This window comes from Chiloscyllium plagiosum, unplaced genomic scaffold (assembly GCF_037043375.1).
Source record: "Chiloscyllium plagiosum isolate Xiang-an unplaced genomic scaffold, Cpla_swu_hap1 HiC_scaffold_19, whole genome shotgun sequence".
Classification (NCBI taxonomy): domain Eukaryota; kingdom Metazoa; phylum Chordata; class Chondrichthyes; order Orectolobiformes; family Hemiscylliidae; genus Chiloscyllium; species Chiloscyllium plagiosum.
In genome coordinates, this window is record NW_028270157.1 from 41134993 (window position 1) to 41161856 (window position 26864).

The window sequence follows — 26864 nt, forward strand, 5'->3', positions numbered from 1 at the left end:
TAAACAGGGTAACAGGAACAGGCATCACTAAAGAGATGCGGCAAGGACTATAATTTGGAGGCCTGAAGCACATAGTCAGTTTCAACTGTAAAATAGCAACTTAAGTCCTATTAATGCCCCAAAAGTGGGTAGAAATTGATTCATTGTGCAAATGGAAAAGCGAGGATGAGTAATTAACCAAACAATGGTATAAGGTCATTTTTATTCAGTGGAGACCACCTGTGAACATCAAAGCTCTCAGCATTGTTTCAGGACTATTCATGTCATGGGACTGTGATTCACCCTGAGAAGTTCCTGCAGTGAAGTTCTGGAACTTCTGTTTAACAGAATAAACATTTTTTAAAAAAAAGGTTAAACTTGTGGGGTGATGAAAACTAGAAGTATTAAATGGAAGAATAATTAATAAATCCAGTTGAAAATTTAGTAGATAGCTATTTATGCAAAGTATACAGATAATAAGGAGTATCTGTATCAAATTAAAGGGAAGCTGACTAAACGTTTAAAAAGGAAAGCTACACTGATAGTGTTAAATAAAGACAAGTAGAATGTTGCTTGGGTGGAGCATAAACACCAGCATTGATTAGTTGAATCAGGTAACCAGTTTCTGGCAGTTAGCGATGTAATTTTATGTAATTGTTGAGCTTACTTTTAGAAAAGACATTGGTGCCATCTAGTGGCCATTATATGTAATCATCTATTGGTGAGGTCCTAAAATAAAACACAATTTGAAGGAACACAGTCAGTTTAATCAGGTGCTTTCTGGATTAGTGGTGCTGGAAGAGCACAGCAGTTCATGCAGCAACCAAGGAAAATAATCAGATGCTTGAACATTCTTGGTTTGCAAAACAAATTGCTTGGAAGTACAGAACCTAAACACTGCTGAAAAGAAATACAAAGTTATTTTGGCTTACGTACATAAAGACTGGATCACAAGAAACCAAAGTTAGACAAGGAACACAATTTATACAGCAAGAGAAGAGCTTGCTGATTGGTTGGACCACGATTGACATGGCATTCCAGTGAGAACTGTTAACTGTCAACCTTGGTTAATTGAGTATACTTAGACCAAGCAGGTAGTCAAGTATATTAATAATGTAACTTCTTGCACACAAATAAATCACTGAGACAAATTTATTATCTTTAATTAGTTTCTGATATAATGCTGGTTTTGAACTTTATCACTATAGTTACTCTACAAAGTTTTTATACATAATAGTACACATTTGCATTTCTATTTATATTGGTTTGACTGGATTTATATAAACCATATTAAATGCAATAGTCTAAACTTCCATATCTTCCAATTCTGCGGGAAGCTGGCAATATTTACTAATGATAGTAAAAAGGTACAGCCTCCAACTTCTCACTGACCACAACAGGAAAAGGGGAACTTATAAACGAAGAATCATCTGGCAGTACATCAGATATTTAGTTTAATCTTTATTTTCCCCACTGCCTTTACAATCCACAATTTCCCAGAATATGAAATTAGGTTATGGCTGCATCCATTGTTATCTACAACAATTTAGCTGACCCCTACCACACTGCATCCCAACCCAGCTCCCTACAACATCAATCACATGTCCCTGGGGAGACTAAGCCTGTGGCCTACACATGGTAAAATAATGGCTTCTGAATGGAGGAGGAGGACAGGTACAAGTACCAAAATAACCAAACAAAATTCAACTTAAATTCAAATAGATTTTAAAAAAAAAACAAAGTAAATCAGAGATGCTATACAATTCTGGAAGAGTTTGGACTTGAACCCTGGCCTCCTGGCTCAGGTATGGGAATTTGAACTCGCTTCCGTGATTGTAGCCAGGTGAGTGTTCACCTAAGATCCAAATAATCTAGCAATTAGATCTCAATAACTGACAGATTTCCACAACAGAAAAGACTGGGAGAAGAGCAGAAAGAGATTGGAGAACTCCTGGTCCTCTGGGTCTCACGAAGGACATGATTAAATCTATTTTAAAAAAGGGACATTTTCTCTCAATCAGTCACACTATAAACCTGCTTCAGCCTTCAAGTTTGAACACTTCTTCATTCAGGCCCACCTTAATATAGAAGTCAGGTCCCAGTGACATAATTAGGTTTTGATCTTTGACTTAAAATGTCCATCTGGCTTCAGGCCAATTTTCTTGCTTCCCGAAATGTAAAACTGCAGTTCTTAGGTAGAGGGCAAGAGGTCACTGGGTATTCTCAGCTTCAATTTAACTACCTCTGCATATGGAAGAGGAAGTGAGCTTTTCCTTGCTGTGCAGATTCAACTTTGAAGGTTTATGGAAGGAGCAGGCAGGCACTTGAAATTAGGGCTACAATCAGATCAACTACACAATAAATTGTGGAGTAGGCTGATGGGCCAAATGGCCTACTTCTGCTCCCAGTTCTCCTGTTCTTTGCTCACAGCAAACATCCTGATGAAATTATAGACCTTCCTCTGAAAATACGGACTTATAATTGTTCTTTGATAGTTTCACAAAGTCTGCTTATCTTTCAGTATCTATTTGAAATTTCCACCTCCGAGAAATAAGACTTCATTTTTGCACAGAGTTCTTACATTACAAAGACTACATTTTAAAAAGAACTCAATAAGCTTTCAGACCATTGGGTGCCCTGATGTTATGAATGACTTCATACAATCCATGGGTAGAATTTAATCTTAAGTGAAGCCAGTCTGGGTGGAAGTGATAGATTGAATGCAATTGCTAGTGGTTTACCAATTACAGGGTAAGCCAAAATGTGCTGGGGTGGGGAAAGAGATGAGCAGGCAGCTGCAGATCAGAGTTTTGGGTGGTACAGGCAGACAGTGACACTATTTTTAAGTGGCAGTTAGACCTTAATGCAGACTGAATGGAGCTGTTAAAATACCTGTGGGAAGCTGAAGTGTCCAATCTCAGGTAGCATTAGTGACTGTGACTCCAGTTCTTCCTTTCTCTACTCCACTCAGAAATCCAGGAGAACTGTGTTGACAAGTCACATGTCTTGCAATCCCTCTTTCTTTGGTGTTATTCTTTCAGGAGATATTCTCCAGTGGATCACAGGTGTTCCCAATCCACTGAGGGCATTTTGTCTTTGCTTGCTTCTCTGACAGCTACCCATTAGCTTTATGGAGCCAACCCTCAGTGTTGTGACTTCCCTTTTGGCAAAATTCAACGGAAGTTAGCTCCACAATGGCTGACTATCCTGTAGGTGCATGAGGCCTTGCCTGAACATTGCCATATTTGAGTGAATAACCTGATAGCCCTTCATGTTGCACATTAAAGCTTTACACTTATTGAAATCTAGAATTCCTGATATTGGATTCCAAACCTACTTCTCCTCCAGGATGGTACTGTGCACCTGTCCCTTCTCTCATCACTTCACCTACAATAGCATTTCATCTCATTCATTGAGCAGTGCCTTCAGAACTTTTGTTGGAGAAAAATAAAAGCTTTTTGAGAGATTCTGGTTCAATTTCTGATGTCTCAGACTCCATATTTGATTCAACATCCAAACATCTCACATCACATTAATTTATTATCAAAATGTGAACCAGACTGAGAAATACAAGTCAAAATTCTGGCTTGGAAACGTGACAGATGGGCATCTTGCAGTCAGTTAGTATTCTTTGCCTTGATTAACTCTTCCTGAAATAAAGAAAATTGAATGATTATCTATTGACAGCACATGTATTCCTTAGATTATTAGGATGAAAGACAACCAGTTCTGGAATATTAAAAAAGGAAAAAAAAAGTTATTAAACTGATGGGTCAGTTCTGTGGTAAGATTTGTGCTATGTACAGACAATGACCATATCTGGGGAAGGTGCCTTAAAAAAAAAGGAAAAGCCCAAATATAATTATTTTTTAAAACAAAAAAGGTAGAGGTGTACATTTCGTTCCCAGTAATTAAATTGCAACTTTCATAGCTGTATACTCTGAATATTTTTGAGATTATTTATCTAACTTTGATTATAAGAGCAATTTCATCATGCAAAAGGAAACCTCAGATTTAAGGTAGAGATTCTGGGAGCAGTTGAATACATGCCAGCCACTCTCCTGTACTTCAGTCAAGTGAACAATCTATACGTGAGAGGATTAATTCAATAAAGGGAACCAGACATTCTCTTCCTTATCTGATGGTCACAAACACACCCATAACTGAATTATCGATTTACTTAACTGTATGACCTGCTGTTAGAATGGCACGATATTATATTCTAGCAAGTTACACCACATATTGGAATTAATATGAAACCATGCCCGTATGATTTTCTTGTACCTTAACCTTGGTTTCTTCCATCTTCCATTAACTACTACTTTATATTAGTAATAGGGAGTGAATAGAGGTTTCATGTCACAAAACCTGACAATATGGCACGGGAAATGACTAAGCAAGTTTTGCAAATCCAATTGGCAAGGAGTGGAAATAATGTTGGATCAGAGGAGCCCTTTCAATGCAAAGAAATATCCAAATAATTCACAAGAGAGCAACAAAGTTTGGGTGGAAAGGTCCAAGACTACAAGAAGAGAATATCTGACATGGAAAGGCAGTTAGACAGCAGGGTAGATAAACAACACAAGAATCTGTTGTATAAAGTTCCACCTCCAAAAAAAAATTTAGAAAGGACTGGAAGCTAGGGAAAAAGTGAAGACTTCACTCTGTAAATTCATGATAGTATTAGCATAATCAAGAGGGATGACACCATAAAGTCAGGAATGTAGAAAGTGCTTTGGGTAGAGATGAGAAATGATAAAGGCAAACGTGACTTGAGAACATTGTACAGATCCTCCAACAGTAATGACATAGAAAAAGTGAATAGAGATAAATCATAGGATCTAATATGAAAGATATGGCAATAATCGTGAGATCTTTTAATCTACACAAAGATTTGAAAAATCAAAGTCAAATAGGCAAAGATAGTCAAGACAAGTTCATAGAACGTTTTCAATACAGTTTCTTAGAACAGCACATTTGGGTTCCAACCACAGCATGGGCTATTCTACACTGGTATTGTGAAATAGGACACGATTCATGAATGATCTCACAGTGAAGGTACCCTTAGGTAGCAGCGACCCTGATTAACTATTACATTCAGTTGGAGAGAAAGATGGACGAATATTAGTTTTAAATAAAGGCACTAATGACAGCATAAAAACAGAGCTATTTTAAAGTCAGATGGCAAATTAGGGTTAAGGGATATATCCATTGAGATGCAGTGACAGACATTTAAGGGAATATCAGAGTATGCATAGAATAGGCACATTTCAACAAGAAAGGAAGAATTCCAAGGGGAGGACAGACCATCCTTGGTTTTAAAAACAAAAAAAAAGTTAAAATAGTATTTAAGATAGTATCAAACTTAAAGAAAAAAACAAAACTGTGCAAAGATAGATGGCATGTCAATAGATTAGACAGAATATAAACAGCAAATATGTAACTGAAAGATTAATTAGGATGACAAGTTAGAATAAGAGAAATTTAGTCAGAATATAAAAATCAGATAGTCAAAATAAAAATATTTACAAAAGAAAAGTTAACAGAGTTTATCCTTTAGAACGAGTCTGATGATTTAATAGTGAAAAATAAGGAGATGGAAGATCAATTGTACAGGGATTTTGCATTGATCTTCACTACAGAGTGATAAATGTAATATCTCCAAAATTGCTCGAAATGAAGAGAGGGAGGAACTCAGGAAAATTAGAACCAAGAAATAGTGCTACTGAAGAAATTGTTAGAGTTGTAAGCTGACAAATCCTAAGGTCCTCATGGACTTAATTATCAGGTCTTAAATATTGCAGCTAATGAGATAAGTAATATGTTGTTGTTTTAATTTTCCAAGGTTCCTTTTATTCAGGGAAGGTTCCATTACATTGAAAAGATAGGAAATCTAACTCCTTTTGTACAAAATGGGAGGTTGACAGAAAGCTACGGGCCAGTTAGCTTAGCATTTATCCGAGGGAAAATTTCAGAAGCTTTTAGTAAAGACTTGACAGCAGAGCATTTTATAAAAAGAAACATTCAAGGTAACCAGGCAGAGTCAACATGGTTTTGTGAAAAGGAAATCATATTTAATCAGTTCATTGGAGTTCTTTGAAGAAGTAACCTGTCTTGTGGATGAAGGGGAATTGTGGACTTAGATTTCCAGAAGGCACTTGATAATGTGCCACAAAAAGTTACTGAGGAAAATAAAGGCTCATGTAATGACATGGCAGTGACAGAAGATTGAGAGTGAACAGAAAACTTGGAGTAGGTATAAATTAGTATTTTGTAGCGTGGAAAGTTGTAACAAATCGTCTGCCTCAGGGATCAGTGTGAAACCCTCATTTTATAATTTATTGAAATTACTTGCTGACCGATAGCACAGTTGCTAAGTTTGCGATGACAGTTAGAAAAATAAAGTTGTGAAGAGGACGTAAGGAGGCTACAAAGGGATACAAGTATGTTAAGCGAGTGGGCAAACATCTGGCAAATGCAATACAACATGGGAAAATGTAAAATTATCCATTTTGGCAGGAAGGAAGAATTAAAAAAAAAAGCATTATCTAAATTCAGAGAGATTGTAAAGATGGGAGATGCAGAACGATTTGGATGTCCTCATGCATAAATTAAGCAAAGGCTAGATTGCAGGTTCAAAATGTAATTAGGAAGGCTAATAGAATGGTATTGTTATACATCAGTTATCCAAGGCACTGGGAAGATCAATAATCTTAATATCCACAGTTAATTGCCCATCAAGCCTGCTCCACCATTCAATGCTGATATTGGTCTTCAGCTTCACTTTCCTGATCACTTCCAACATCACTTGATTCCCCGAGAGACTAAAAACCTGTCTATCCCTGCCTTAAGTATTAAAGATTGCTTTAAGAATCCACATGATATTGTTGTACTCTGCTTAAAAGTGGACCAGTGTTTGAAGGTTCTTTTTATTCAGAGAATTTTTAATCAAATGGGAAAGTTATAAAAAATGAATGACATACTTTTGAAAACTCTCATTTTTAGCTCAGTTTTTCAACTGGATAGGGTTTCTATGTGCAAGGATGCTCTGTAGTATTGCAAATCAGAAAGTACCTGGAACAGCTCCATTGAAAGCTTTGGGGATGACACTGGAGTTCCCTAAATTAGCTTTGCAGTTTCGTTAAGACACCCAGTTCCAAGAAATGTTACTTCAGTACTTTGGGTTGGATGCTGTGTGATGCTTGATGCTGCTGCTCCTTTAACAAGATTATGTTGTCCTGGTTTTTTTTTCCCTCCAGAGATGCTGGAAGGTCTAGTTTTTATGGGATTTAGGGCCAACTTGATTATAATTTAGGGTATGGGCTACTTTCTGGAAATGTTTTGAGGGTGTCTGGACTGGTCCATAACAGCTGAAACACCAGAATAACTTCACCAGCTTAAACCATTTCCAGCATAAGGTAGACACTGTAAATGTTGACATTCTTACAGGAACTCATCCAGTCACACCAGATGGAGGTCATTAGCAACTCAATAATTGCATTGCAAATCACTGCAGAAAGCATGGACTGATTTTTTTGGCTAAGAGACAGTTGTGTTGGGTTTGTTGGAGAGATTCTTGCCACAAGACTCAGATTTTGCACCATGTTTTACCAAACACACACTTCATTAAATGCCTATCCCACCCCAATGGAGTCACTAACACTCAATTATATCTCAATTTCATCACCATTTCAAGAACAACTCTATCAAAAAAAGAGTATCTCTGATGCTCACGTCATATGAAAAATGCTGCTGTGTGCCTGATCAAGCACTGGTACTTCAGAGCTGCCCAGTTCAGTCAAGGACGAGTCTGAATATGTTGGAGAAGGGGAGATGGCACTACAATTCCTCGATAGGGACTTGGAGATCCTGAATAAGGAAGCAATGCAAAGAAAGGGATTCTTCATACCAGAGTACCATCAGAGGACGTCGTGCCATCAGATCGTGCCTGATCTGAGGTCACCACCAATGTCACTGCCATCTTGACAGTGAGGAGGACTGATCAGCACTACCTAAGAAGGTCAATGACCTTTTCCATTCCTGCTGGGCAAATGCTACACTTCCCTCTGCAACCTCACACTCACTCTCTTCTGCCACACCCACTCCATCAAGGTTCATGCTCTATCTTCCCTCACTCTCACCTCACCCCCCCAATCCCAACTCCACTCACCATTAAACCTCCAAGCCACCATGCACTGCCTGCTTGGTCACCCGATGCATCTCACCAGCTTTGGTCCACCTGTACCAGCATTAACAGCCATACCACCCACTTTCACCTCACTCAACCTCTCCCATTGCAAAATAATTCAGAACACTAAAGGGCCAAAAATGCCTAGACAAAATGCAGATTACCCAACATTTCACCCTTCACCTCCTACAAAGAGACAGTCCTGGTTCTCATAGGAAAAGACTGGAGCAACTCCTGCAGAAATGCAAAGTCTTTGATGTCCTACCAACTGAGTAAACACCATTCTTTATTTCATTGCAGCTCTCACTTTAACCCCACTGTCATTGTACACCACTTCTAATCAATGGCTGTGACTTCTCTCTGCATTGTATCTCCATCACCTCCATGAGGAAACGGCCAGCTTTGTTAGAAGCCACTTCCTTGACCTATGAAGACACAGAGTGTTGAGGCCTCAGAGGGAGCATCTGTAGATAAGCAGTAGACTGGAAGAACACAGCAAGCCAGGCAGCATCAGAAGATGGAGAAGTCGATGTTGTTTCAGATGTAAACCTTCTTCAGGACTGGGGAAGGTGCAAGGGAAACTGCAGATAAAGGGGTTGGCGGAGGAGGGTGCTGAACTGGGGACAGGTGAAGACAGGTACAGGGTACGATCTGGTTAGTCAATGGGAGAAATGAATCTGGTCGGTGACTGGGAGGGGGAGGGGCTGGGAAGGGAGGTTATTTGAAAATGGAGAACTCAAAATGTTGAGTCCTCCCGGTTGTAGGCTGCCAAGGCGGAAGATGGAGGTGTTGTTTTTCCAATTTGCAGTTTGGCTCATTGTGGCAATGGTGGAGGCCAAGGATGGTCATGTAGGAAAGGAAGTAGGAAGGCGAATTACAATGGGCAGTGACTGGGGATGTCCGGTTGGACGCTGCAGGCCCAGCTGAGATGCTTGGTGAACCGTGAAGCATGAGCAAGGCTGCCTCTGCATGCCCCAATTAGCAGAAATGTTAGCTTTAGAAATTTTGGGAACAATCTGGCGAAGACTTTGCTTTGACTACTCTGCACAAGTTAGAAACACCCAGGCACTTGCCAGCTCCAGGGAGGAGATAACACTAAGGTGTCAGCAATCAGAGACTTTGTCCGAATGCATGAGGAGGAAGAAGAGGAATGGCAGACTGGTATATGGGACAAAATTGCCCTCATTGGCCACAAGCTGTAGCAGTGAAGTGAATCATGCAACCATCTGGCTGCCATCATGATCAGTTTGGCATCTGCTGTGGATAGCGGTGACAGCACCCTCAAGGTCCATTAAAAGGTGTGTGCACATACATTCACTCCTTCACCCAAGCCATTGATCCTGAGGACCAAAAGGATGGCAACCTACCACATACACCAAGTGCTTCTTCCCCACAGAAAACAGGGTGCTGACAAAAGATAATAGCCAGAGGAAGAACCAAACACACACACCCGTGCGCCTCAGATATTTCCAAGGTTTTTTGATGATGTGTCTGGCACAGAGGTGATTGCACAAAGGATCCATCACATAATAGAATCTAGAAAGGGTGCAGAGTTGGAGCAGACTGTAGAAATGGGGTAGAGCAAGGCCATGGACTGATGTACAAGATAGAGCGAGAAGAAATTTAATTGACTCAGGAAGGGATTTCAAATGACAGAGGCAATGTAAACCTACGTAATGGTGATTCATTGACAAATGCGTGTTTGGTTTCATGAGCCAGTTAACCAGACTGAAAAGTTGCCTTGGTGTTTATGGAGATATATTCATCAAGGTGAAAACAGGATGAGATGTTGAAGAATATGCCATATCAACTTACCCATCCTCCATTCTGCATGACCCAAGTAGCATAGTGTTCCTGCAAATACTTTGCACCAAAACCCATAATTCGAGCCATTGGGTGATGACCAGCAGCTGCAAACCTAGTGGTCGCATGTACAACAAAGGCAATCTTCTTCAAGTTTCCTTCTGTTTCACTCTCCATTTCAGAATTCGTTTCTGCAGGCAAGGTTGCTTCAAGAACAGAATCCATAATGGTTTTAAAAATTGAAAAAGATGAGTTTTCACCTAATAGTTTGCTAAACTGGGGGTCCTTTTTAATCTAAAACAGATGAAAAGAGAGGAAATTAATTAAGCAAACAGGGAAAAGCTATTGTCTAATTACTGACATTCACAACATATCACAGGAATAATCTAAGTGAATTACTTCTTCATTTATATGGTCTCCTTCGGTGGTCAATATTGCAATAATCTGGTCTATGGCTTTCTGATGATCTTCTGTAAAAGAAGTCCATTATTTATTGGTAAAATTTACAATTTTTTTAAAGAACAGAAGATCATTATTCTTGCCAACTACTTACCAGCTCCATCAACTTCCAAACTACAGGAACGAAGCACCCGGAAGGTACCTTTCTGCATCTTGGAGTTCATAATCTCCTGCAACATTTCAGCAACCTGATCATTAACAGAAAGCTGTGAATCTGAAATAGGAGTTACAAATTTAAACTTGTAAAATCTGATGGCTTCCAAACTATTTTTATAAAGAATGAATATCGTAAACAATGTGTTTTTATACAGGATTACATCATGTCTATCAGAAATGGTGCGATCACTACAAGTAGAAAAATTCACTTTGAAGAAGGGTCAGGTTCCTGTTTTCTGTGAGTATAAAAGTGTAGTGGTCATTTTGTAAATCTGTGGAATTGGTTTTTTTTTTTTTTCTTTTATCCCCCACACTACCTAATTGCGGTAGTGCTTATTTTATCTCCATCACCCATGGTGTGTATGTGTGCAGGTGTGAGACACAGTGAAAGACACAAAGTGCACGAATCTTTATTTAATTTCCACCACCAGGAAGATAGGAAAACACCCGGGTGGCCAGTGACAAACACTGCCCTTCACATCAAAGGACAGTGCTGTGTGATCAAAAACAGTGAAGGGGAGGGTAGGGACTAAATCAAAATAGAGTTGGAGGGAGAAATGATGCACTCCACTCCCTGCGGCGCCCACCTCTCCCTGAACAACTCCAGGGTGTTGGTCGACACCGCGTGCTCCTTCTCCAAGGACACCCGGGCCGGTCTGATAAATGCACGCATCCCCGCATGGGTCAGCACTCGTTTGCATGTATTAGCTCTAGAATTACCACAGTTATCCAAGTAACGTTTGGAGCGATCAAAGGAACCATAACTGATTTAATGAGCCATTCGCAGTTTCACTGTACCGTCCGTGAGTACTTTGACATGCATGGCTTAATCTTTGAGACAAGCATATGCTACTGGCAGGATCAACCAGGTAGGAATTGGTTTTAAACACTAGCTTCTCAATTAAAGTAACTACTTAGTTTAATTTAATTGAGAAGCTAGTGTTTTAAACACTAGCTTCTCAATTAAATTAAACTAAGTAGTTACTAAATGTATCCTTCTCTAATTCACTTTCTGATGGTCCACAAGGCAATACTTATTAGTTTAATTTCATCCAAAAACCCTGCATCACAACAGATTAGATTAGATTACTTAGTGTGGAAACAGGCCCTTCGGCCCAACAAGTCCACACCGACCCGCTGAAACGCAACCTACCCAGACCCATTCCCCTACATTTACCCCTTCACCTAACACTACGGGCAATTTAGCTTGGCCAATTCACCTAACCTGCACATTTTTGGACTGTGGGAGGAAACCAGAGCGCCCGGAGGAAACCCACATAGATAACTATCTGTTGTTTTCAATCACCTTGGATGTCTAAGCTAGCCACATATCTTTAAAAAGTGCCAAAAAAAGTCACCTGTCATCATCTTTAAAGCCATTAGAAATTGTGTACCTGGCACTGTATTTGTTGATCAGTTAGAGGTGGTGCTGCACATTATTAAAAACAAAGATCAAAGTGTTAAATGTAGTAAAGTGTCCATCTGACAGTTTCTGGTGCATTTATAGGTAAATAAGAATCAATTGTGTACACAGCCACTTAAATCAATCTCTTCACAATTACTCTTTTTATTGCATAAGGCAACAAATCTAATTTAGATTGTTACAGAACCAGTAGTCTTTAAACCCACTAGTAAACTAATGGAATTAGTTGGCAGGAACAAACTTGATTGTCTGTAATGATAAACTTAGCACATAACGATTAACAATTTCAGGTCGGGAGGTACTGTTTGAACTGAACTGACTACCTTGATGTTATGCAACAAAAAATAGAATTATCGTGCATATTATAATATTTACAGACAGCTTCTGATGTAATGTTCACAAAAGATTTCTATTGCATTGGAAATTGGTGTGAAATATATTTAGAAGGAGAGGATGGATTGGCCTCATAAGAGAAATTACTGTAGAAAATATCTTCTCAAACTAATAGTGTTACAGCATAAAACAAAAAGCTATGAAGTACCTAGGCACAAACAGTCCTGTATATACACACACACACACCAGGGGAAAGAACATGTTGAATGGTGTTGGAGCTTAATTTCTACAAGCTGAAGGGTGCATATCTTCGTAAAACAAACACACTTTGTCAACAGAAAACAATGAGCATTTTCTCCACCAAAGACACCAGTAGAGTGCAATCCCTATGGACATGGCAGTTCCACAGTACTTCATCTCATTATTCTTTTCTAAATTTTTTGCCATTTCTTCTCTTCCTCACCACAGAGTATTCAATGGATGCTGTTAATCTTTTAATTATGTAACTAAGTGGACACTAATCAATGCAAAGATTTACAGTAGTTATGAACAAATTATGTGATTAAGGAAAAATCCAAACCCACCCTGGGTATTACGTCTCCAAATGACAACCATATACAACATGTGGAAAGACAGCCCTGGTCAAACTTTCTCCTCACCAACTCAAGGATGATGTTTAGACAAATATAATATTCTTCTGCTCTTAGTGGAGATGAACTAAATCAAGTCAGACCGGTTTTAAATATTCTGAAACTCATCTAATGCATAGTTTTAAAAAAATTTTTTCATAGGCATGCTGGTTATGCCAATATTTACTACCTTCCTAATTTAACACGAGATGGTTGTAGCAAACTGACTTCTTGAAACATTACAGTTTATTTGGTGTAGGCAACCCACAATGCTATAAAGAAAAGGAGTTCCAAAATTTTGACCAAGTTCAACCAATCATCATAAGGGATCCTGTTGAGGAAGAGAATATGATCCTTATTATTAATGCATAGAATCTAGATCAAATGGATCTGGTTGCAATATGATTCAATTTAGAGCAATGTTCCATCAATCTTGTCCTGACAATATGCTGTAAATCTGATTGAACCATACTGAGCAATATTATTAAATTAGTACCAAAGTCAAAGTAACTTTGAGTCATATATAGTTAAAACCAAGTAGAGAATGTCTTCACTTACCACTCAATATTTGTTACACTTTATCCCAACAATTAAACCACACAGATCAAAAGCTGCAATTTGCAATACATGCTGAATTTGCAAATCTCACACACAGGTGCAGGAGGGTGCTCGACTTGAACAAAATATGCCAGAATGTTGGTGGGAACAGGGTGAAATGTTTCCTGATCTATCCAGCAACCGGAGATAATGCTCCGAGTGTGTTGATATCGGAGGTGTTCAACTTAGGCTCCAAATATTATAATTTGTCTGCCTTTCTCTCTCTCTCTAACCCCTCCTTTAAAGACATTATTTACTATCATGAATCAAAACACTTACTTTGTTGTGTGGTGTCTGGAACTGCAAATTCATGTGAAGGTTTGCATTCCATCTTATCCTCTTCCTTCATTCCTTGCTCTTTCAAATTAATGTCAGATTTGTCGGTTTCTCCTCGTAAGCATGGAATCCTTTTCCATAGCGGTTTTCTCCTGTGTTTGACTTTACAAGCATGACTTTTCACTTTTCCATCAAATTGGATTTTGTCTGTTTGATGTAATTCAACTTTTGATGCACTCCCACTGCTCTCTTCAACTAAAGGCATGTGTGCTTCTTCTTTAACAGTTTTAGATGCTTTAGCCATTGGCAAAGTCCTTTGTGCATAGGCCATCAATATTCTGAACTCACAACTGTCGCCATCTGTAGAGCTGTAGTCCAACATGGAACTATCTTCTCCTGCATCAGATGGACCCATATTTTACCTAGAAAAGGAGAACAAAATGCATTTAATATTATAGACAATAATATCCAATATTCCTGCTGAGAAAAAACAAAATCAGTGGTTAGCACATGCAGATAGAAGAAACAGTTGACCCGGTCTTCCAGACAGCAGCAATCACTAGACTGCTGCTCCACTCAAATGTGCCTGCCTCAATGCTGATCCACATTATTGCTGGGTGTTCCAAGCTTTGTTTCTGCAGAAATGCTGGTCAAACAGTCAGGGCCTTATCACTGTGGTAGAGAATGGCATGGATCGGATGGTGTGGGGAATGAATGTAGAGTCAGATGTACAGCACAGGAACAGACCCTTCGGTCCAACTCATCCATGCCGACCAGATATCCCAACCCAATCTAGTCCCACCTGCCAGCACCCGGCCCATATCCCTCCAAACCCTTACTATTCATATACCCATTCAAATGCCTCTTAAATGTTGCAATTGTACCAGCCTCCACCACATCCTCTGGCAGCTCATTCCATACACGTACCACCCTCTGCGTGAAAAAGTTGCCCCTTAGGTCTCTTTTATATCTTTCCCCTCTTATCCTAAACCTATGCCCTCTAGTTCTGGACTCCCTGACCCCAGGACCCATGGCCCTCATGATTTCATAAACCTGTATAAGGTCACCCCTCAGCCTCCGATGCTCCAGGGAAAACAGCCCCAGTCTTTTCAACCTCTCCCTGTAGCTCAAATCTTCCAATCCTGGCAACATCCTTGTGAAACTTGAAAGGGTTCAGAAAAGATTTACAACATCTTTCCAATAGGAAGGAGACCAGAAATGCAATATTCCAACAGTGGCCTAACTGATGTCCTGTACAGCTGCAACATGACCTCCCAACTCCTGTACTCAATACTCTGACCAATAAAGGAAAGCATACCAAACGTCTTCTTCACTATCCTATCTACCTGCAACTCCACTTTCAAGGAGCTATGAAACTGCACTCCAAGGTCTCTTTGTTCAGCAACACTCCCTAGGACCTTCCCTTAAAGCGTAGAAGTCCTGGTAAGATTTGCTTTCCCAAAATGCAGCATGGAGTTTAATTCAGATAAATGCGATATCTGCTATTTCTCACCCCACTGGCCCATCTGATCAAGACCCCATTGCAATCTGGCATAATCTTCTTTGCTGTCCACCACACCTCCAATTTCAGTATTATCAGCAAACTTACTAACTATACCTCTTGTGCTCGCATCCAAATCATTTATATAAATGACAAAAAGTAGTGGACTCCGCACCAATCCTTGTGGCATTCCACTGGTCACAGGCCTCCAGTCTGAAAAGCAACCCTCTACCACCACCCTCTGTCTTCTACCTTTGGCCAGTTCTGTATCCAAATGGCTAGTTCTCCCTATATTCCATGAGATCTAACCTTGCTAACCAGTCTCTCATGGGGAACTTTGTCGAACGCCTTACTGAAGTCCATATAGGTAAAAACAATGACTGCAGATGCTGGAAACCAGATTTTGGATTAGTGGTGCTGGAAGAGCACAGCAGTTCAGGCAGCATCTGAGGAGCAATAAAATCGATGTTTCGGGCAAAAGCCCTTCATCAGGAATAAAGGCAGAGAGCCTGAAGCGTGGAGTAATAAGCTAGAGAAGGGTGGGCGTGGGGAGAAAGTAGCAGAGTACAATAGGTGAGTGAGGGAGGGAATGAAGGTGATAGGTCAGGGAGGAGGGTGGAGTGGATAGGTGGAAAAGAAGATAGGCAGGTAGGACAAGTCATGGGGACAGTGCTGAGCTGGAAGTTTGGAACTAGGGTGAAATGGGGGAAGCGGAAAATGAGGAAACTGTTGAAGTCCACATTAATGCCCTGGGGTTGAAGTGTTCCGAGGCGGAAGATGAGGCGTTCTTCCTCCAGGCGTCTGGTGGCAAGGGAGCAGTGGTGGAGGCGGCCCAGGACCTCCATGTCCTCAGCAGAGTGGGAGGGGGAGTTGAAATGTTGGGCCATAGGGCGGTGTGGTTGATTGGTGCGGGTATCTTGGAGATGTTCCCTAAAGCGCTCTGCTAGGAGGCGGCCAGTCTCCCCAATGTAGAGGAGACCGCATCGGCAGCAACAGATACAATAAATGATATTGGTGGATGTGCAGGTAAAACTTTGATGGATGTGGAAGGCTCCTTTAGGACCTTGGATGGAGGTGAGGGAGGTGGTGTGGGCACAGGTTTTGCAGTTCCTGCGGTGGCAGGGGAAGGTGCCAGAATGGGAGGGTGGGTTGTACGGGGGCGTAGACCTGACCAGGTAGTCACGGAGGGAACGGTCTTTGCGGAAGGTGGAAAGGGGTGGGGAGGGAAATATATCCCTGGTGGTGGGGTCTTTTTGGAGGTGGCAGAAATGTCGGCGGGATGATTTGGTTTATGCGAAGGTTGGTAGGGTGGAAGGTGAGCATCAGGGGCATTCTGTCCTTGTTATGGTTGGAGGGGTGGGGTCTGAGGGCGGAGGTGCGGGATGTGGACAAGATGCGTTGGAGGGCATCTTTAACCACGTGGGAAGGGAAATTGCGGTCTCTAAAAAAAGGAGGCCATCTGGTGTGTTCTGTGGTGGAACTGGTCCTCCTGGGAGCAGATATGGCGGAGGAAGTGGGAATACGGGATGGCATTTTTGCAAGAGGTAGGGTGGGAAGAGGTGTAATCCAGGTAGCTGTGGGAGTCGGTGGGTTTGTAAAAAATGTCAGTATCAAGTCGGTCGTCATTAATGGAGATGGAGAGGTCCAAGAAGGGGAGGGAGGTGTCAGAGATGGTCCAGGTAAATTTAAGATCAGGGTGGAATGTGTTGATGAAGTTGATGAATTGCTCAACCTCCTCGCGGGAGCATGAGGTGGCGCCAATGCAGTCATCAGTGTAGCGGACGAAGAGGTGGGGAGTAGTGCTGGTGTAATTACGGAAGATCGACTGTTCTACGTAGCCAACAAAGAGACAGGCATAGCTGGGGCCCATACATGTGCCCATGGCTACCCCTTTGGTCTGGAGGAAGTTGGAGGATTCGAAGGAGAAATTGTTAAGGGGTGAGGACCAGTTCGGCCAAACAAATGAGTGTCGGTGGAAGGGTACAGTTGGGGACGTCAGGAGAGGAAAAAACGGAGATCATGGAGGCCCTGCTCATGGCGGATGGAGGTGTAGAGGGATTGGATATCCATGGTGAAGATGAGGCATTGGGGGCCAGGGAAATGGAAGTCTTGGAGGAGGTGGAGGGCGTGGTTGGTGTCTTGAACATGTGTGGGGAGTTCCTGGACTAGGGGGGATAGGACAGTGTCGAGGTAGGTAGAGATGAGTTCAGTGGGGCAGGAGCATGCTGAGACAATGGGTCGGCCAGGGTGGTCAGGCTTGTGGATCTTGGGAAGGAGGTAGAACTGGGCAGTGTGGGGTTCCCGGACTATGAGTTTGGAAGCTGTGGGTGGGAGATCTCCTGATGTGATGAGGTTCTGTATGGTTTGGGAGATGAAGGTTTGGTGATGGAGGGGTGGGGTCATGGTCGAGGGGGCAGTAGGAAGAGGTGTCCTGGAGTTGGCGTTTGGCTTCAGTGGTGTAGAGGTCAGTGCGCCAGACTACCACTGCGCCCCCTTTATCTGCTGGCTTGATGGTGAGGTTGGGATTGGAGCACAGGAATTGGAGGGCTGCGCATTGTGAGGGGGAGAGGTTGGAGTAGGGGAGGGGTGTAGACAGGTTGAGGCAGTTAATGTCCCGGCGGCAGTGGAAATGAAGAGGTCGAGGGTGGGTAATAGGCCAGTGCGGGGTGTCCAGGTGGATGCAGTGTTGGAGGTGGGCGAGGGGGTCCTCAGAAGGTGGGCGGGAGTCCTGATTGTGAAAGTAAGCTCGGAGGCAGAGGAAGAAGTGTTCGACATCATGACATGTATAAAATTCATTGATGCGTGGATGGAGGGGGATGAAGGGGAGTCCTTTGCTGAGGGCTGATCGTTCGTCCTCAGTGAGGGGAAGGTCTGGAGGGATGGTGAAAACTCGACAGGCCTGGAGCTGGGATCTGGTGTGGGTGTGGAGCTTGGAGTGGGGGTGAAGCCAGTAACTGGAGTGGGTGTGATGGTGGGGAGAATGAGGGTGGAGTCATGAGCAGGGGTGGTGTTCCCCTCAGGGTTCTGGGGGTCAGGAATGGTGACAGTGGGATATGTGGGGGGTGTGTCAGCAGAATGTAGGTGAGTGGCGTTGGTGGGGGCACAAGTGGCGGCAGACACGGCAGTAGGGGTGGCAGAAGTCTCTGAGCGTGTGACATCAGCAATGATGTGAGGGGCGGAAGTGATGTCACGTGTGATGTATGAGGAATTGTGAGGGGTGGAAGTGGTTGTGGGAGTGGCCATGATGGGGGCAGAAGTGACATCATCAATCAGCGTGGGGATGGCAGCTGCACCAGCCACATGGCTAACGGAGTCCAAGCAGTTCCGTAGGCCGGGGGAATCTTCTGGAATGTTTGAGTAGCGCTGGTTATGGAGGTGGGTAGTTAAAAGTTTGTTGTAGATGAATACTCCACTGTTCTGCCCTCATCTATCTTCTTTGTTACTTCTTCAAAAAACTCAATCAAGTTTGAGAGACATGATTTCCCACGCACAAAGCCATGTTGACTATCCCTAATCAGTCCTTGCCTTTCTAAGTACATGTACATCCTGTCCCTCAGGATTCCCTCCAATAACTTGCCCACCACAGATAATCAGGCTCACTGGTCTATAGTTCCCTGGCTTATCCTTACCACCTTTCTTAAACAGTGGCACCGTGTTACTCAACTTCCACAGTCTTCCAGCACCTCACCTGTGACTATTGATGATACAAATATCTCAGTAAGAAGCCCAGCAATCACTTTGCTAGCTCCCACAGAGTTCTAGAGTACACCTGATCAGGTCCTGGGGATTTATCCACTTTTATGCGTTTCAAGACATCCAGCACTTCCTCCTCGGTGTATGGACATTTTTCAAGATATCACCATCTGTTTCCCTACATTCTATATTTTCCATGTCCTTTTCCACAGTAAATACTGATGCAAAATACTCGTTTAGTATCTTCCCCATTTCCAGCAGCTCCACACAAAGGCCGCCTTGCTGATCTTTGAGGGGTCACATTCTCTCCCTATTACCCTTTTGTCATTAATGTACTTGTAAAAACCCTTTGGATTCTCCTTAACTCCATTTGCCCTAGCTTTCTCACATCCCCTTTTTGCCCTCCTGGTTTCCCTCTTAAATATACTCCTACTGGCCTTTATATTCTAAGGATTCACACGACTTATTTTGTCTATATCTGACATATGCTTCCTTCTTTGTCTTAACCAAACCCTCAATTTCTTTAGTCATCCAGCATTCTCTGTACCTACCAGCCTTTCCTTTCACCCAAACAGGAATATATTTTCTCTGGACCCTCGCTATCTCATCTCTGAAGGCTTCCCATTTTCTAGCCGTCCCTTTACCTGCAAACATCTGCCCCCAATCAGCTTTTGAAAGTTCTTGCCTAATACCATCAAAATTGGCCTTTCTCTAATTTAGAACTTCAACTTTTAGATCTGGTCTATCCTTTTCCATCACTACGTTGCCTCCTTTTAATAGCACAAGCTGCCTTAAGATAGGTCTAAAGGTCTAGTGTGAACGTTAGCAAATGGGTGGATAAGTAAGTGAATGGATAGGCTGGATGAGGTAAATGAGTAAGGTGGTGAAAGTGAGGACTGCAGATGCTGGAGATCAGAGTCAAGATTAGAGTGGTGCTGGAAAAGTACAGCAGGTCAGACAGCATCCGAGAAGCAGGAAAAGTGACATTTCAGGCAAAAGCCCTTCCTCAGGAATGAGGCCTCATTCCTGATGCAGGGCCTTTGCCCAAAACGTTGATTTTCTTGCTCCTCAGATGCTGTCCGACCTGCTGTGCTTTTCCAGCACCACTCTAATCTTAAATGAATAAGATGTCAGGGGATTAGTGGAGTCAGGAAGTGTAGCCAAGTCAGGGACTAGTCAGGTGGTTAGAGTCAGAGTCATAGAAATGTACAGCATGGAAACAGACCCTTCGGTACAATCCGTCCATGCTGACCAGGTATCCCAACCCAATCTAGTCCCACTTGCCAGCACCCGGCCCATATCCCTCCAAACCCTTCCTATTCATATACCCATCCAGATGCCTCTTAAATGTTGCAATTGTACTAGCCTCCACCACTTTCTCTGGCAGCTCATTCCATACACATACCACCCTCTGCGTGAAAAAGTTGCCCCTTAGGTCACTTTTATATCTTTCCCCTCTCACCCTAAACCTTTGCCCTCTCGTTCTGGACTCCCCGACCCCAGGGAAAAGACTTTGTCTATTTATCCTATCCATGCCCCTCATAATTTTGTAAACTTCTATATAGGTCACCCTTCAGCCTCCGACGCTCCAGGAAAAACAGCCCCAGCCTGTTCAGCCTCTACCTGTAGCTCAGATCCACCAACCTTGGCAACATCCTTGTAAGTCTTTTCTGAACCCTTTGAAGTTTCACAACATCTTTCCGATATTCCGAATATTGCACGTAATATTCCAACAGTGGCCTGACCAACATCCTGTACAGCCACAACATGACCTCCCAACTCCTGTACTCAATACTCTGACCAAAAAAGGAAAGCATACCAAACGCCTTCTTCACTATCCTATCTACCTGCGACTCCACTTTCAAGGAGCTATGAACCTGCACTCCAAGGTCTCTTTGTTCAGCAACACTCCATAGGACCTTACCATTAAGTGTACAAGTCCTGCTAAGATTTGCTTTCCCAAAATGCAGCACCTCACATTTAGCTGAATAAACTCCATCTGCCACCTCTCAGCCTATTGGCCCATCTGGTCCAGATCCTGTTGTAATCTAAGGTAACCCTCTTGGCTGTCCACTACATCTCCAATTTTGGTGTCATCTGCAAACTTACTAACTGTACCTCTTATGCTCGCATCCAAATCATTTATGTAAATGACAAAAAGTAGAGGGCCCAGCACCGATCCTTGTGGCACTCCATGGTCACAGGCCTCCAGTCTGAAAAACAACCCTCCACCGCCACCCTCTGTCTTCTACCTTTGTGCCAGTTCTGTATCCAAAATGGCTAGTTCTCCCTGTATTCCATGAGATCTAACCTTGCTAATCAGTCTCCCATGGGGAGCCTTGTGAACACCTTACTGAAGTCCATATAGATCACATCTACTGCTCTGACCTCATCAATCTTCTTTGTTACTTCTTCAAAAAACTCAATCAAGTTTGTGAGACATGATTTCCCATGCACAAAGCCATGTTGACTATCCCGAATCAGAGCTGAAAATGTGTTGCTAGAAAAGCGCAGCAGGTCAGGCAGCATCCAAGGAACAGGAGAATCGACGTTTTGGGCATAAAAAGGGCTTATGCCCGAAACGTCGATTCTCCTGTTCCTTGGATGCTGCCTGACCTGCTGCGCTTTTCCAGCAACACATTTTCAGCTCTGATCTCCAGCATCTGCAGTCCTCACATTCTCCTATCCCGAATCAGTCCTTGCCTTTCCAAATACATGTACATCCTGTCCCTCAGGATTCCCCCCACCGAGGTCAGGCTCACTGGTCTATAATTCCCTGGCTTGTCCTTACCACCCTTCTTAAACAGTGGCACCACATTTGCCAACCTTCAGTCTTTCGGCACTTCACCTGTGATTATCGATGATACAAATATCTCAGCAAAAGGCCCAGCAATCACTTCTCTAGCTTCCCACAGAGTTCTCGGGTACACCTGATCAGGTCCTGGGGATTTATCCACCTTTAACCATTTCAAGACATCCAGCACTTCCTCCTCTGTAATCTGGACATTTTGCAAGATGTCACCATCTATTTCCCTACAGTCTATATCTTCCATATCCTTTTCCACAGTAAGTACTGATGCAAAATACTCATTTAGTATCTCCCCCATTTTCTGTGGCTCCACACAAAGGCCGCCTTGCTGATCTTTGAGGGGCCTTATTCTCTCCCTTGTTACCCTTTTGTCCTTAATATATTTGTAAAAACCTTTTGGATTCTCCTTAATTCTATTTGCCAAAGCTATCTCATGTCCCCGTTTTGCCCTCCTGATTTCTCTCTTAAGTATACTCCTACTTCCTTTGTACTCTAAGGATTCACTTGGTCTATCCTGTCTATACCTGACATGTTTCCTTCTTTTTCTTAATCAAACCCTCAATTTCTTTAGTCATCCAGCATTCCCTATACCTACCAGCCTTCCCTTTCACCCTGACAGGAATATACTTTCTCTGGATTCTTGTTATGTCATTTCTGAAGGCTCCCCATTTATCAGCCGTCCCTTTACCTGCGAACATCTGCCTCCAATCAGCTTTTGAAAGTTCTTGTCTAATACCGTCAAAATTGGCCTTGCTCCAATTTAGAACTTCAGCTTTTAGATCTGGTCTATCCTTTTCCATCACTATTTTAAAACGAATAGAATTATGGTCGCTGGTCCCAAAGTGCTCCCCCACTGACACCTCAGTTACCTGCCCTGCCTTATTTCCCAAGAGTAGGTCAAGTTTTGCATCTTCTCTAGTAGGTACATCCACATACTGAATCAGAAAATTGTCTTGTACACACTTAAATTCCTCTCCATCTAAACCTTTAACACTATGGCATTCCCAGTCGATGTTTGGAAAGTTAAAATCCCCTACCATAACCACCATAGTATTCTTACAGATAGCTGAGATCTCTTTACAAGTTTGTTTCTCAATTTCCCTGACTATTGGGGGGGGGGGGGGGGGGGGGGGGCGGGGTTTATAATACAATCCCAATAAAGGTGATCATCCCTTTCTTATTTCTCAGTTCCACCTGAGAATAACTTCCCTGGATGTATTTCCAGGAATATCCTCCCTTAGCACAGCTGTAATGCTATCCCTTATCAAAAATGCTGCTCCCCCTCCTCTTTTGCCTCCCTTTCTATCCTTCCTGTAGCATTTGTATCCTGGAACATTAAGCTGCCAGTCCTGCCCATCCCTGAGCCATGTTTCTGTAATTGCTATGATATCCCAGTCCCATGTTCCTAACCATGCCCTGAGTTCATCTGCCTTCCCTGTTAGGCCCCTTTGCTTTGAAATAAATGCAGTTTAATTTATTAGTCCTACCTTGTCCCTGCCTGCCTTGATTGTTTGACTCACATCTGTTCTCAGCTGTACCTATCTCAGATTGATCTCTTTCCTTACTATCTCCCTGGGTCCCCCCCACCTTACTAGTTAAACCCTCCCAAGCAGTTCTAGCAAATTTCCCTGCCAGTATAGGGTAATAGGAAGTGGTAACCAAATTTAATTGAGGACTAGTCAGGAACTGATAGTTAAGAGGCAGAGACAGTCAGCTAAAATGGGTAGCTTTTCAGGTAAGTAACTTGGAATTGTCCAAAGTTTTCATGAGAGCTCTTGGAGAATTGCCCATTGGAAATCCAAACTTCCCAAGTAACTTCTATCGAGTCAGCATGTCTGGACTTGCACAGAGTTTTACTACACATTGTGTTTGTACATTGGGCTCCAGATTATTAGTGACACAATGATCAGCATCCTAGAGGTACTTTTAACGTATTGTAGTAAAATGCCATTAGATAAAACCCTTTATGACTTCCACAGGTTCTACTGGACTTAAAGGCACATATTGCACAACTGGTTTATCACTTTAATTGCACATTTAGTTTTAATTGTGTAAGTGTACAGAATTGCAAATGTAACACAGGAGGCTTCAAATTTACTTCTGTATTTCTTCAAAAAAATTCATGTCTTGGTCACTAGTGTGATGTTACTTCTCTAACTCCCTGCTAAGAATGTTTCATATGTCTCAAATCCCTGGCATAGTCAGATTTTCCTTTCAATCCAGTCTGGCTACCTGTTCTTCTCTGTTTCACTTTCATTTTCTGTCCTTATATTTTCTTTCCTTGTTCCTCCACAGATTCAGCGCTTCATAAAGCTTCAAGAAATGAACACAATCTGTCACTGACTTCGTAGAATTCTCACCTATTTGACCAGCCATTGTGTGAAACCCTTTTCACATCAATATAGTAAAATTTTCAAAATTTGAAGTTTTTCAGCTAAATTATTATAACAAGTTTAGATCCTAGCGTACAGAAAGCCTGGATTCAGTAACAATTTATAGAAAATAAATAACTAATTACTCATTAACAGTTTCTGGGTTTATAAAGTGCATTCGTCTCAATAAATTGCTGTGTACAATATACCTGTACTAGTGAAGAAGTAGCAAACTCTTGAGAAGGTATAGGTGAGCAACATCAGATACTAGAAAGCTTTAGTACAGAGAACTATAGATTGCTCCCACAGAATTAAAAGCGTGAAACACACAGCCCGCGTTAAAATTAAAGTTTCAAAATGAAATGGAAGAATTAAACCGGACAGAAAACAGGATTACTTTATTATTATTGAGTCAACCAAAACAACGAAAAACATAAAACCGAAAATTTCAGTAGGACTTACAGTAAATGCGGCTACCACAAATTGCGAGTACAGAAATTGTTTTAAGAGCTTAATTTATTCTTGGGGAACGTCCCGGAACTGAAGAGCGCCTGGCGCATGGACAAGGTGGGTCGTTCCACTGAACAACTCTGCAATTCTCTTCGTGTTTAAACAAAAATGGCTATTATCAGATATTTGATTTTGACATGTGACAATTTCATACTTAGTATCACCAAAGCACTATTACCGTGTACTTGTTTGTACTCACAAAAGTAATTACAAACCTTATATGTGGAATTTAGTTTTTCTTGTTCTACGAGAACCTGTTGTAAAGTCTGCAGCAAGTGCCAACTGCCAGAAACTGTATTGCAGCCGGTGAGATCTGCTCTGCTCATAGTAGCAATTAAGCAAATAAGGTCACATGGGAAACAACTGTTAGTTAAGCCTTTGCGCAAGACTTGCCTGCCACTGTACAATGTTGGAAGGATTTGCAGATTGACAATCAACTTTGTATCGTGATCACATTCTTCCTTGTCCACGAATGCCTGGAGTATGTGGACATGTATCAACAGTTTCTGACTCCGTGAAAATGCTACCCACTTTGTCACAAGACCTCCATAAACCTAGTTAAAAATCACACAACACCAGGTTATAGTCCAACAGGTTTAATTGGAAGCTCACTCGCTTTCGGAGCGTCGCTCCTTCATCAGATGATAGTAGAGGAGGCTTGGACCTGGTGTTGTGTGATTTTTAACTTTGTATACCCCAGTCCAACACCGGCATCTCCAAATTATGACTTCCATATACCTAGGCTGAGTAGAGTCGAGAGTGTGGTGCTGGAAGAGCACAGCAGGTCAGGCAGCATCCGAGGAGCAGGAGAATCAACGTTTCGGGCATAAGTTTCTTGAGGAGCTTATTCCCGAAACGTCGATTTTCCTGCTGGTCGGATGCTGCCTGACCTGCTGTGCTTTTCCAGCACCACGCTCATGACTCTGATAGTTAGCATCTACAGTCCTCACTTTCTCCACCTTGGCTGAGTACAATGATGGCGTGGATAGTATCGTCTGCAATCACTCCCTAATAATTGTGATTGTCTATCTAGGAATATCCTGGAATTCCCTTCCTAATGTCATTGTGTGTCTACCTAAAGCATTTTGTTATGGACCAGGCCAGACCCCCACCCAAAGTATTTTAAGAAAGTAGTCTAGACCTTAACTTTTCCTTATTTTAAAGGCAAATGTGAAGTGGACATTCCAGGCGTGATGCAGCTGGTCAAACTGCTCGGCTTTTAGCAAAACACTACAGTTGAACATGAACAAAAGAAAATGGTATTTAGAACAATTTAACTATTTGAAAACTTAACTGTCCTGACCCAGCAACTTAACTAAGGAGCTGTTCCAATTCCCGTATCATCCCACAAACACACCCCTTGGCAAAAGGTAAATTCAAACACAAGTTCTTATAGGCAGGAGAGATTTCGGAGCGAGAAGTCAGTTTGGGAGCCATCTGCTGAAGCTGGGAACCTTTTTGCGCTGCAGCAGCTTCTCACTGTTACAACTAAACCAAACTAGAATAAAATCTGAGCTGGGTGAACTGGCCACTCCCCTGCCTTTGTTAAAGTAGACATTTTGGTACCTCTGCCTTTATGATGTCTCTTGGAAAAAGCCCAAGGACAAAATAATATTTTTAAAGTGATAGCATCGTCACACTGTGGACTGCAGTGGTTCAAGAAGGCAGCTCACCACCACTATCTCACGGGCAACTAGGGACGGCCAATAAATGCTGGCCAGCCAGGGTTGCCCATGTCCCCCAAGTTAATAAGTTAATAAATGTGGGCCTTGTGAGGCTGATGAGCACAATGCTCGAGCCACATTCTGACCACACATTTGTCAGGTCTTACTGGGAGGTGGAATTGATCCTTTGCCTTGAGATCATTGGAGTTCCTTTATCTGGATCCTCTTCCGTACTTCCTCTTGCCATCAGGTGTTCTCAAAGAATTATGACCCTTCATACATGAGTTTCCTTCAAATCTGTTTTTCTGAGTGAGGGTCTCCCATGCATTGACATCTATGTTGCATTTCTTGAGGGAAGCCTCAGGGAGTTCTTTGAAAAGCTCCCTTCATTGTCCTCTCATTTGAGTGCCTTCCTTGAACTGGGTGAAGAAGACTTGCTTTGAACCCAGGCATCCTAAGCATATGGCAGGCC

The 26864-nt window shown here is 42.3% G+C and overlaps 1 protein-coding gene across 3 annotated transcripts; it reads right to left on the bottom strand.

The window, feature by feature from the left end:
- Positions 1–1126: 1126 nt before the first annotated feature.
- On the bottom strand, positions 1127–25094 carry LOC122559643 (uncharacterized). 3 transcript variants are annotated; one of them, XM_043709453.2, is made up of 7 exons: positions 24944–25029; positions 24681–24818; positions 13847–14265; positions 10524–10643; positions 10370–10440; positions 9983–10264; positions 1127–3629 (listed from the first exon to the last, which is right to left on the bottom strand). In XM_043709453.2, exons 3-7 carry the CDS (start codon positions 14256–14258, stop codon positions 3597–3599), a joined length of 918 nt encoding a protein of 305 aa, XP_043565388.2. In that variant the 5' UTR covers positions 14259–14265; positions 24681–24818; positions 24944–25029; the 3' UTR covers positions 1127–3596. The 3 variants fall into 3 exon arrangements, with proteins under 3 accessions (XP_043565388.2, XP_043565387.2, XP_087853376.1); XM_043709452.2 differs by lacking the exon at positions 24681–24818 and having other exon boundaries at positions 24944–25094; XM_087997250.1 differs by lacking the exon at positions 24944–25029 and having other exon boundaries at positions 24681–24896.
- Positions 25095–26864: the final 1770 nt, after the last annotated feature.

What these genes read in the sequence shown, in the direction of transcription:
- LOC122559643 (XM_043709452.2), bottom strand. Translation starts at nt 14,258, where the DNA reads ATGGGTCCATCTGATGCAGGAGAAGATAGTTCCATGTTGGACTACAGC. An exon ending in TCCAGACACCACACAACAAA is followed by an intron (nt 10,644 to 13,846) that starts GTAAGTGTTTTG and finishes CTCCTATTTCAG; the next exon opens with ATTCACAGCTTTCTGTTAAT. An exon ending in TCATGCAGAATGGAGGATGG is followed by an intron (nt 3,630 to 9,982) that starts GTAAGTTGATAT and finishes TCTTTATTTCAG; the next exon opens with GAAGAGTTAATCAAGGCAAA.